Source organism: Cetorhinus maximus, chromosome 2 (genome assembly GCF_964194155.1).
Source record: "Cetorhinus maximus chromosome 2, sCetMax3.hap1.1, whole genome shotgun sequence".
In the NCBI taxonomy this organism is placed as follows: Eukaryota; Metazoa; Chordata; class Chondrichthyes; order Lamniformes; family Cetorhinidae; genus Cetorhinus; species Cetorhinus maximus.
This window is the reverse complement of record NC_135880.1, coordinates 76,661,858-76,674,713: the sequence shown is the minus strand read 5'-3', so window position 1 is coordinate 76,674,713 and position 12,856 is coordinate 76,661,858. Positions and strand designations below refer to the sequence as shown.

Sequence of the window (12,856 nt, the reverse complement as noted above, 5' to 3'; positions counted from 1 at the left end):
AGAAACAGGCAGGTAGTGCAGGAATCCCCTGAGGCTATCTCGTTCTCTAACCGCTTTTTTTTCATTTTGGACACTAGTGAGTGAGATGGTTCCTCAGAGGACTGTAGCAAGAGCCAAGTTGGTGGCACTACAGATGGCTCAGCTGCACAGGAGGGGAGGAGGAAGAATGCAAATGCTATAGTGGTAGGGGATTCCATAGTTAGGGGAGTAAACAGGTGTTTCTGCAGCTGCAGATGTGTCTCCAGGATGGTACGTTGCTTCCCTGGTGCCAGGGTAAAAGAAGTCACTGAGCAGATGCAGGGCATTCTTTTGGGGGAGGATGAAAATCCAAGGCCTTGGTCCACACTGGGACCAGTGGCATATTGGGAAAAGGGATGAGGTCCTGAGAGCAGATTTTGAGGAGTTAGGAAGGGAGTTAAAAAGCAGGACCTCAAGGCAGTTATCTCAGGATTTACCCCCAGTGCCACATGCTACTGAACATAAGAATGGGAAGATTGAGAAGTTCAACACATTTTTAAAAATTCATTCACAGGATACAGGCATTGCGGGCTGGGCTAGCATTTATTATCCCTAGTTGCCCTTGAGAAGGTGGTGATGAGCTGCCTTCTTGAACCATTGCAGTCCATGTGGTGTAGGTACACCCACAGTGCTGTTAGGAAGAGAGTTCCAGGATTTTGACCCAGCAACAGTGAAGGAACGGCAACATATTTCCAAGTCAGGATGGTGAGTGTCTTGGAGGGGAACTTCCAGGCGATGGTCTGCTGCCCTTGTCCTTCTAGGTGGTAGTGGTTGTGGGTTTGGAAGGTGCTGTCTAAGGAGCCTTGGTGAATTCCTACAGTGCATCTTGTAGATGGTACACACTGCTGCTACTGTGCATCGGTGGTGGAGGGAGTGAATGTTTGTGGATGTGGTGCCAATCAAACGGACTGCTTTGTCCTGGCTGGTGTCCAGTTTCTTCAGTGTTGTAGGAGCTGGACTCATCCAGGCAAATAGTGAGTATTCCATCACACTCCTGACTCGTGCCTTGCAGATGGTGGACAGACTTTGGGGAGTCAGGAGGTGAGTTACCCGTCGCAGAATTCCTAGCCTCTGACCTGCTGTTATAGCCACAGTATTTATATGGCAAGTCCAGTTCAGTTTCTGGTCAATGATAACCCTCAGGATGTTGATAGAGGGGGATTCATTGATGGTAATGCCATTGAACATCAAGGGGCGATGGTTGGATTCTCTCTTGTTGGAGATGGCCATTGCCTGACACTTGTGTGGCACGAATGTTACTTGCCACTTGTCAGCCAAGCCTGGATATTGTCCTGGTCTTGCTGCATTTGGGCATGGACTGCTTCAGTATCTGAGGAGCCGTGAATGGTGCTGAACATTGTGAAATCATGAGCAAACATCCCCACTTCTGACCTTATGATGGAAGGAAGGTCATTGATGAAGCAGCTGAAGATGATTGGGCCTAGGACACTACCCTGAGGAACTCCTGCAGTGATGTCCTGGAGCTGAGATGACTGACCTCCAACAACCACAACCATCTTCCTTTGTGCTAGGTATGACTCCAACCAGTGGAGAATTACCCCCCTGATTCCCATTGACTTCAGTTTTGCTAGGTCTCCTTGTTGCCACTCTTGGTCAAATGATGCTTTGATGTCAAGGACAGTCACTCTCGCCTCACCTCGGGAGTTCAGCACTTTTTCCCATGTTTGAACCAAGGCTGTAATGCAGTCAGGAGCTGAGTGGCCCTGGTGGAACCCAAACTGAGCATCAGTGAGCAGGTTATTGCTAAGCAAATGCCACTTGATAGTACTGTTGATGATCCCTTCCATCACTTTACTGATGATGGAGAGTAGACTGATGGGGCGGTAATTGGCTGGGTTAGGTTTGTCCTGTTTTTTTGTGTACAGGACATACCTGGGCAAACTTCCACACTGCTGTGTAGATGCCAGTGTTGTAGCTGCACTGGAACAGCTTGGCTAGGGTGCGCGGCAAGTTCTGGAGCATAAGTCTTCAGTACTATTGCCATAATATTGTCAGGGCCCATAGCCTTTGCAGTATCTAGTGCCTTCAGCCATTTCTTTATCATGGGGAGTGAATCGAATTGGCTGAAGACTGGCATCCGTGATGTTGGGGACCTCTAGAGCAGGCCGAGGTGGATCATCCACTCGGCACTTTTGGCTAAAGATTGTAGCGAGTGCTTCAGCCTTAACTTTTGCACTGATGTGTTGGGCTCCCCCATCATTGTGAATGGGAATATTTGTGGAGCCTCGTCCTCCAGTGAGTTGCTTAATTGTCCACCACCATTCACAACTGGATGTGGCAGGACTGCAGAGCTCAGATCTGACCCATTGGTTGTGGGATTGCTTAGCTCCGTCTATGCTGTTTGGCATGCAAGTAGCCCTGTGTTATAACTTCACCAGGTTGACACCTCTTTTTTCGGTATGCCTGGTGCTGTTCCTGGCATGCCCTCCTGCACTCTTCATTGAACCAGGGTTGATCCCCTGCCTTGATGGTAGTGGTAGAGTGGGGGATATGCTGGGCTATGAGGTTACAGATTGTGTTAGAGTACAATTCTACTGCTGCTCATGGCCCACAGCGCCTCATGGATACCCAGTCTTGAGTCACTATATCTGTTCGAAATCTATCCCATTTGGTATGGTGGTAGTGCCACACAACACAATGGAGGGTATCCTCAATGTGAAGGTGGGACTTCGTCTCCACAACGACTGTGCGGCGGTCACTCCTACCGATACTGTCATGGACAGATGCATCTCCGGCAGGCAGGTTGGTGAGGATGAGGCCAAGTATGTTTTTCCCTCTTGTTGGTTCCCTCACCACCTGACGCAGACCTAGTCTAGCAGCCATGTCATTTAGGACACGGCCAGCTCGGTCAGTGGTGATGCTACCGAGCCACTTTCGGTGATGGACACTGAAGTCCCTCACCCAGAGTACATTCTGCACCCTTGCCACACTCAGTGCCTCCTCCAAGTGCTGTTCAACATGGAGGAGCACTGATCATCAGCAGAAGGAGGGTGTTATGTGGTAATCAGCAGGAGGTTTCCTTGCCATGTTTAACCTGATGCCACGCAACTTCATGGGGTCTGGAGTCAATGTTGAGGACTCCCAGGGCAACTTCCTCTCAACCGTATACCACTGTGCTGCTACTTCTGCTGGGTCTGTCCTGCTGGTGGGACAGGATATACCCAGGGATGGTGATGTCTGGGACATTATCTGTAAGATATGATTCAGTGAGGATGACTATGTTAGGCTGTTGCTTGACAAGCTTGTGAGACAGCTCTCCAAATTTTGGCACTAGCCCCCAGATGTTAGTAAGGAGGACTTTGCCGGGTCAATAGGGCTAAGGTTGCCATTGTCGTTTCCGATGCCTAGGTTGATGCTGGGTGGCCTGTCCACTTTTATTCCTTTTTTGAGACTTTGTAGCGGTTTGATACAACTGAGTAGCTTGCTAGGCCATTCAAGGACATTTAAGAATCAACCACATTGCTGTGGGTCTGGAGTCACATGTAGGCCAGAGCAAGTAAGGACGACAGCTTTCCTAAAGGACATTAGTGAACCAGATGGGTTTTTACAACAATCAGCTGTGGTTCCATAGTCATCTAGATTTTTATTGAATTCAAATTCCACCATCTGCTGTGGTAGGAATTGAACCGAGGCCCCCAGAGCATTTACCCTGGGTCTCTGGATTACTAGTCAACCAACAATTCCACTATGCCATCGCCTCCCTTGAGGGGAATGGACAGGGTAAATAGTGAGAAACTGTTCCCACTCAACAAAACATCAAGAACTACAGGGCACAGATTCAAAATAATTGCCAGAAGAAGTAAAAGTGATGTGAGGAAGAATGTTTTCACCCAGAGGGTGGTTGGAGCCTGGAACAAACTTCCTGAGAGTGTGAATTAAGACACTGAATGTTATGCATTAAACTACCACTGCTGGCAGGTCTCCTGTGACATTAATCACAGAAACCTTAGTGCAGAAGGAAGCCATTCGGCCCATCGAGTTTGCGCTGGTTCTCTGAATTCGATCAAGGTATTCAAAAGGGAATTGGATTGCTATCTGAAAAGAAAGAATGTATGAGATTATGGGAATAAGGCAGGAGAGTGGGAGGAGGTAGAATGTTCTTTCAGAGAGCCAGTGCACACTCACAATATGGGCTGAATGGCTTCCTTCTGCACTAAAGATTCTATGATTCTGTGATGCATGTTGCAGGAGCCCTGCCAGCAACGATAGTTGAATGCATAACGTCCAGTGTCTTAATTCAATGCCTGAGTACTCTGATAACTCAACTGTACCACTTTCTGAAATCTGAGCTCTGTCTCTGTAGAATAAGAATTAATATACTAGAATTGCTGTATCAGTTCTAAAATGACATCATAATTAGGCATTTGCAAAATGCTCATACATTCAATTGCTTAATTCAGGGCCTTGAACTGTGCAGCTGCATCCTAATTAGAATCGAGTCCGTGCATGCTATCAAAAGAAGCCTTTTCAAACAAAATCAGTGGCTAAGAAAATCCTATATTGAGTGGTGGTTCTTAATTTTCACATTGCACACAATACAAAAGAAGAAACTAAAACTATATGCTTCCAACCTGCAATGATTCTACTTTCAGGTCACAACCACAACCATAACCACAACCAAATATCATCATTTTTACAAGTTGTTTTGAAGTAATACTCGGCTTTGAGCACTTGCTGCAAAATGGTAGAATTCTGGTTGAATCTGTAATTCCCTATTTGTTGCTCATGTGGAAATATTTCAGTTTTTTATCCTATATTAATGAGATATGGAGGTAAGCCCAAGGTGAGGAAGAATGGAGCTTATGGTCGATATGATGTGCCAGCAAACTGTGCCATAGTATATGAAAAGGCAGGTTTAGAGGAACGTTTCTTCACCATGTACATTCTGAAGCTTAGCTCTATGAGCAAGGGAAACTACAATGTAGGGCTGGATTTTTCACACACAGGAGGGAAGGGAGAATTGGAAGGGGAATCATTGTAAACGCCTCTTGCAGATCTCCAAAAACTGCTGAAGACTGGTATTAGCTTGCTTGCTCGCCACCTTGAATGGGGAATGATAGTGATACGAAAATGGAGAAGAAAGCTAAAAAGGGGGAAAAAGAAACATAAGAATTGATTGTGGCTTTGATTTTAGCCTGAAGCAAGTTCTCTGCCGGGGGTTGGTGGGGGTGGTGCTGTAAGGCCCTCCTCTTGGTCTAAAGGTTCTTCTGTCTCTACCCTGTATATCAATGACGCATAACAACTTGGATGAGGTTCCACCAAAGGTGATACACCTTTATTATACCACTAATAAATAGTACATACTTACGATAATACCGGTTGCTATAGCTTCTCTGTGAGCTGGAGTCCGTCTCGGTGGTCAGTCCACTGATGAATTCTCTATGCGCGACTTGTGAGTGACTGACCAAATCACTCTAACCCACTGCAGCCAAGATGTGTTTGTAGGCTCTTTATACCTTTTTTTGCTATGGCCCCATGCCACATAAGGTAATACCTGTTTTCAGTCCATTTAATTAGTTTTCAATGACATCGATGCCTTTTCCCTTGTTCTAATGACCTGGGCCTCTTTACAAGGTCATGCATGAAGAAATAGAGCCAGCCTGACTCAGCTTTGTTATCTCTTACACTGTTATCAATCCCCAGGCTGGTACAGAAATATATCTTTATTACCTCTAACAAGCATAAAAGGGGTCCATCTTTCTCACAAATTGAGGCCAGTCCTGCATAATTTAATTCATTTTGCAGACCTTGCAAATTCTGGTCAGGCTTTGGGTTGACTAAATTGATCATCATGCTTTGCGTTTTGAGCCCACAGTGCAGTTCAGTACAATTCTTCAGATATCTTCAGTCTGGGTTCAGCTTTCACCTCAATGTTGCATGTTACCACCATGAGACAGACTCCACACACAAGATTCCACCATAACCTCTACATTGATTAATATAAAAGAAATAAAGAAGCAGCTGCATAGTTAAAAAGTGGTTGTACATTAAAAAGGTAAATAATACATTGGCCTACAATGTGGTGGACATGTGTGTAGTGGGGGTGGTGGTGTGGTGGGGTTGCTCTTGCGAGGCCAGGAAACATGGAAGAATTTTTTTTCCCTGCTCTTTTTTTTTTGTGGGCTTCCCACCCGTAGGCAGCCTGATTGATAGGCTTAAGGCCTTTTGGGCAGGAAACCTATTCTATTGGGCCAAAGCCTTAAAAAGTAGGTAGGAGTATTGGGGCAGAGAGAGAAGATGTGAGAATTCCAGAGTACCTGATCAAGGGATGGGGCAAAAGGGTCTAACTGGTCCCAATCCCCGGGTTAGGGACCTCTGGTGATATGGAGGAGCTCTAATTGAGGGGAAGGTGCTTTGATGATCTGGAGGAAGGGTTCTGATCATAGGGGCAGAGCCTGATGATAGACGCCGATTCAGTTGTGGCTTTCAATAGGGAATTGGATAAGCACCTGAAGAGAGAATATTTCAAGGGTGGGGAGTGGGGGTAGCTATGCTGCTCTTGCAGAGCACCAGTGCAGACATAAAGGATGAAATAGCCTCTTTCTGCACTTCAACCATTATATGATTCTATTTTATACCTTATCTATTTCCCTTAATATCAAAAACTTAAAATCATCCCTCTGTGATTTTGTGATTCTTAACCTTCTAAATTCAAGGGAATACAACCCAGTTTGTGTAATCTCGCCTCGTAATTTAACCTTGGAGTTCAGCTGTCATTTTTGGTTAAACCATGCAGCACTGCCTCCAAGGCCATTATATCCTTCTTAAACTGCGGTGCCCTCCTTATATTCTGGTGTTCTAAATATAAATGCCAGCATTACATCAGACGTTGATCATTTTAAGTACCTGTTCATGGCTTTTTAATGATCTGTATTCCTGGACCCTCCAGGGGACTTGCAGAAGGTATGTGGATTTAAGTCCCAAACCAGGATTTGAGCACAAAAATCCAGACTTACACTCTGATGCAGTAATGACAGAGCACTGCCCTGCCAGAGGTGCCATCTTTTAGATGAGACATTTAACTAAGGCCCTGTCTAACTTTTTAGGGGGATGTAAAAGATCCTATGGCACTATTTCAAAGAGCAGAGGAGTTATCCCTGATGACCTTGCAAATATTTATCATTCAATCAATATCACAGTAAAGAGATTATCTGGTCGTTATCACATTTCAGTTTATGGGAGTTTGATATGCGCAAATTGGCTGCTGTGTTTCCTACATTACAACAGTGGCTACAATTCAAAAAATGTTCTGATGAGGAGTCGTTCGGACTCGAAACATTAACTGCGTTCCTCTCCGCAGATACTGTCAGACCTGCTGAGTTTTTCCAGCCATTTTTTGTTTTTGTTTCAAAAAATACTTAATTGGCTGTAAAACATGTTGAGACATCCTGTGGTCATGAAAGATGCTATATAAATGCAAGTCTTTTTCTCATTATTTCTAGATTGTCACCATTTAGAAAGCACCCTGTTATATTATTTATGGAGCCAAAGTGGATAACTTCACATTTTTCTACATTGAAACTCATTTCCCACTGTTTTTCCCCATTCACTTATTTTATGCATCCAATTGCAATGCTACCTCTGTTTGTGTCATCAATAAATTTTGATATGTGACTTTCTATCCCATCGTCTGCAGGACACCTCTAGTTACAGCCTACCAGTTAGAGTACCTGTCTATTATCCCTACTGTCTGTCTCCTATTACTTAACTCATTTTCTAACCAGATCAATAATTTGTCTTCAGTTCCATGAGCTTCAACTTCAGCTAACAGTCTCTTAGGAGCTACTTTATCAAATGCCTTCTGGAAGTTCGTACAGAGTCATAGCTATTACAGCACTGAAGGGGGCCATTCAGCCTATCAAGTCCATGTCGACTCACTGTAGAGCAATCCTGTCAACCCCATTTCCCTGCTCTCTCCCTGTAGCCCTGCAAGTTTATTTCCCCCAAGTGCCCATTCAATTTCCTTTTGAAATCATTTACTGTTTCCGCTTCACCATCCTCATTGGTGGCAAGTTCCAGCCTGCTGTGTCAAAAAAATGTTTTTTCTCTCACCCCCCTGCATCTCTTGGCCAAAATCTTAAATCTGTGCCCCTAATCCTTTCCTGAACCTTTTATCAAACCTCCCCTCAATCTCCTTTGCCCCAAGGAGAACAACACCAACTTCTCCAGCTTACCCTTGCGGTTAAAGTCTCTTCGCCCTAGAATCATTCTAGTAAATCTCCTCTGGACTATCTCAAGGATACTCACATGCTTCTTTATGTGTAGTGACCAGAACTGGATGCAATACTCTACTTATAGCCTAACCAGAGCTGTAAAAATGTCCATCATAATTGCCATGGTTTTGTACTTAATATCTCTCTATCGTTCTCTCATTATGTCCTGCCACCTTCATGGATCAATGCAAATGAACCCCCAGGTGGTTTTTTCCCCGCACGGTTTAAAACTGTCCCATTAAGTCTATGGCTGGAATCTTCTGCCCCTGCAGGAGGTGAGGAAGGAGGTGGGTGGGCCTGAGAATTTGGTGGGTTGGCGTTTGGACTGCTACCCAATGCTTTCCTGCCCTCACTACAAGCAAGTTCTCGGTAGGAAGGCCTATGGATGACCTTCCTGCCCCGCCTCCACTTGAGTCCCTTAAATGACCAGTTAACAACCGCGTAAGGGCTTCTCTCCACCTCCGCTGCAATCTTCCCAGTTCCAGGCAGGCCTGCTTACATGCGGCCTGCACAATAGGTAAAACTGTGTGGGCTGCATGTTTATTGGAGGTAGGGTAGCCCCTTGATCTGCACTAATTTGTGCATGAGCGAGGGCATGGACATGGGGCAGAGGCCTTGCTGCTGACCCCCATGACCCCCCTGTCCCAGCTACCCCTTCTTCATCTCCGCCATCTCCCCTCCTTCATCTCCCCCTCTAGCACCTCCCCCATCTCACTTGTTGGGGGCTTTGGTGAAAAGCCAGGGTTTCTCCAAAAAAAAATGAATGGGCTTTTTAGCAGTAGCAGCATCAGGCCACAGAGAGCAGTCTATTTGGCCAGGCTCACCAACAAAAACTGCCCCCCCAACCATGAGGATTTAAGCTGTCAGAAATCAGTCTGTGCTCCACAGCAGCCATTGCTGCCTTGGAACTCACAACTCCAGAATCTCGTCTGACCCATAGATTGGGAAGCCTTGTCCTCTCCTTTCTCTCAAAATGGATAACCTCACATTTTTTCTGTGCCGAATGCTATCTGCCACTTCTTTGCCCATTCTGCCAGCCAATGTCCTGTGAAGACAATTGGTATCAATGTTTGCCACTATTCCAAATTTGGTATCATGGGCAATTTTTGAAATTTCATGGATACTGGGAGAACAGTTCCTCTCATGGGGGAATGTTGAACTAGGGGACACAGTTTAAAAATAAAGCGTCTCACATTTAAGACGGTGATGAGGAAGGATTTCTTCTCTCAGAGGATCATTACTCTTTAGAATTCTCTTCCACAGAAAGCAATGGAGGTTGAGTCATTGAATATATTCAAGGCTTGAGTTAGACAGATTTTTGATCGATTAGGGAGTTGAGAGTTATGGGGCAGCAGGCAGGAAAGAAGAGTTAAGACCACAATCAGATCAGCCAATATCTTATTGAATGGGGAAGCAGGCTTGATGATCATAAATATTGTGAATTGTGAGGAGGATAGTGATAGGCTTCGAGGTGTTACGGACAGGAGGGGGTTTAATCTAAACAGCCCTGATTTATCCTCTCGCCACCCATCCATAAACAGGTGCTTTGATTTTGATTTCCCCCTTTATAAGAGGTGGTGTATTTCGCAACCCCTCAGTTTTGGTGTGATCCACTTTCTATTAATAATTCCACAGCAAATGAGATAGGGTAAATTCAGAGGATTAGATTAGTCTCTCACAGTCAAACTGCGGGAGGCGGTGGTCGCTACGTATCCCCCCCATGCATTCATATAATAAATGAAAGATAGGGCAAAGGCCAGAGAGTGAAGAATTATTGTTTCATGTGAGTCCAGAGTCCAGAATCAAAGTCCAATGGTGTATTCCTTCATGGAGGTCAGCAGGTTGAAAAATGATGCTGAATAATTCACTTTTCCAGTAGAGATGATTTCCATGATGAGATAGGCACACAGCGATGAATCAGTCTTGTAGGGAATGGTACAGAAGTTCCAGTAAAAGCAGTGTAGGTGGGGACCAGGCATTCAAACCTGGACAGAGCCCCTTTTCTCTGCTACTGCTTGGTAGATGGAAGATGGCAGACTGAGCTTTGCAGTACAGCAAAACAGCAAAATTTTACTGGTTCACCCAGCTCTGGGGAATCATATCACATGACTGCCACCTCTCCACTTTTGCTTTGCCAAAGGGTGTATATTCCTTTGTCTGGGTTTCTGAGATTGTTAATGTTCCGACCAGTAAGAATTTGAAAGGCAGGTTGCAGGGCTAGTGGGGTTCTAGCAGACAACTGGTTGGTCAGACTAGGCTTATGAAATGGAGATGACCTTTATATAATTCCCTTTGAATATGATCTCTGCAGTCCACAAGGGACGTTAACATCTCTTCAGAGAGAATGAGACACAAGTCTTTGTGATACTGCCATGATCATTCTTTTTTTTTAGGGTCACAGCCAGATATAGGCCAGAATTTTTCGTCCTGTGGGCGGGCACACGCCCAACCCGAATGGACGTGAAATAGCGTCATGCGAGCATCCCAGCTTCATCGTGCACTTGGGCAATATTTCGCACGGTGGGTGTGCATGGCAGTCGGAAGTGTACCTGCAACAATGAAGTGGGCAATTAAGCCCATTAATGATGCAATCAACAGTGATTTTAAGTGGTCTGTCCACATTTACGGTTGTCAGACGGGCCATTCTCTCAGGCAGCATTCACATTTTTGCTCAAACTTCAATCCAGAACGGGATGAAATCTTGGTGTGAAAATAAAAAAGTTTTATCTGGGTTCTGTTTTTTTATGAGGTATGCTTTCAGATGCTTGATTGTGCTGCATGGACGTATTTTGCAGCATTTTTGTCATGTCCTTTAGTCTGTGGAGGTCCGCAGCTCCCTGAGGCAGCTGTTAGGGAGCTCTCTCGGCGCCCGCCCTCTTCCTGCCCCCACCTCGACAGCGCTGAGCGTTTCAGCATGCGTTTCACCCTGACTGGCCGCTAATTGGCCTGCCAGTGTGGAATTGCGGCCGGTGGCCCATTCCCTGTCCGCTCCCAGGCCTGCTGATCATGACCGAAAAATTCAGGCCATAGTTTCAGTCATTTTTAAAAGGTCATTGTCCAATTTTAAAATTTTAGAAATTAGCCATGAGGCTCTATATGTGTATATATACTTTATAAAGATATAGTGTGAGGTCTTAGCTCCGTTACAGTGGACATAGGCTGGTGGAATGGGCAGACTAGTGGCAGATGAAATTTTAATGCAGAAAAGTGTGAAGTGAATTTTGGTAGGAAGAACAAGGAACAACAATGTAAAATAAAGGGTACAATTCTTTAAGGGGGTGCAGGAACAGAGAGACCTAGGGGGTTTATGTACATAAATTGTTGAAGGTGGCAGAGCAACCTGAGAAAGTCGTTCATAAGACAAACGGATCTTAGGCTTTATAAACAGAGGCATAGAGTACAAAAACAAGGCAGTTATGATGAATCTTTATAAAACACTGATCTGGCCTCAACTGGAATATTATGTTTAATTCTGGGCACTGCATTTTAGAGAAGGCTTTAGAGAAGCTGCAGAAAAGATTACGACAATGGTTCCAGGAATGAAAGACTTTAGTTACATGAATAGACTGTGGAAGCTAAAGTTGTTTTCTTTAGAGAAGAGAAGGTTGAGAGGAGATTTGATCGAGATGCTCAAAATCATGAGGGTGTAGATAGAGTAGATGGAGAGAATCTGCTCCATTAATGGACAGGTCCAGGACCAGAGGACACCGATTTAAGTGATTGGCAAAAAGAACCAAAGGCATCATGAGGAAATTTTTTTTAACGTAGTGATTGGTTACAATCTGGAGTGAGCTGCCTTAAGGGGTGGCAGAGACAGATTCAATCGTGACTTTCAAAAGGAAATTGGGAAGCACCTAAAGGGAAAGAGAATTGCAGGGCTATGGGCAAAGGGCAGGGAGTAGGACTAGCTAATTTAATCTTTCAGAAAGGTGGTACAGGCTCGATGGGCCTAATGGCATCTTTCTGTGCTGCAACCATTCTATGATTCTATTGTATGAAAGGGAAGTGGAAGGGGGGGCTGAAAGAAGGAAATGCAAACACGGTGGGATAGCTTTGTGTGTGTAAAGTTGTATGTCTTTTACTCAATTGATATGATTTTGAACAATATGGCTAACTCAATATTTATTAAATGGTTTGATTCATTTGCAATGGCTGTTCACATTGAAATCTATCCTTTGCAGTGTACCAAAATGTTAAAGACTTTGGAATTTAAACTATGTATGTGAATTTTAAAGTATTTAAGTTTAGAAAAAATTCCATATATATATGCATTCATTTTAAAGTTTCTTTTCTTGTAGCTGGTCCACCTTACACTTTATATTTTGGTGTAAAGTTCTACGCAGAAGATCCTTGTAAACTTAAAGAAGAAATAACAAGGTAACAAGATGTAAACATAAACTTTGCTTCTTAAGTCATATATCACTGAATATTGCATTTTTCAGGCCAGTTGACTTAGCAGAGTTCTCCAAGACCGGTTTAATGAAATTACCATTGTGTTTGCCTTTGAAAATGTTTTTAAATGAGTGGAATGGAATGTAAGAACAATTCTTGCATATGATAGATTTACCGGGCAGTATTTTTAAAATAGACACAAGTACAGGAAT

The 12,856-nt window shown here is 44.3% G+C and overlaps 1 protein-coding gene across 3 annotated transcripts in view; it reads left to right on the top strand.

Moving 5' to 3' along the window:
- epb41l4a (erythrocyte membrane protein band 4.1 like 4A) overlaps positions 1 to 12,856 on the top strand; it is a 349,865-nt gene that overhangs the window by 140,472 nt on the left and 196,537 nt on the right. For all 3 annotated transcript variants that reach the window (XM_078566243.1, XM_078566249.1, XM_078566257.1), the window contains exon 5: positions 12,551 to 12,629. In XM_078566243.1, the coding sequence (XP_078422369.1) occupies positions 12,551 to 12,629 (79 nt within the window). The remainder of the gene's footprint in view (positions 1 to 12,550; positions 12,630 to 12,856) is intronic.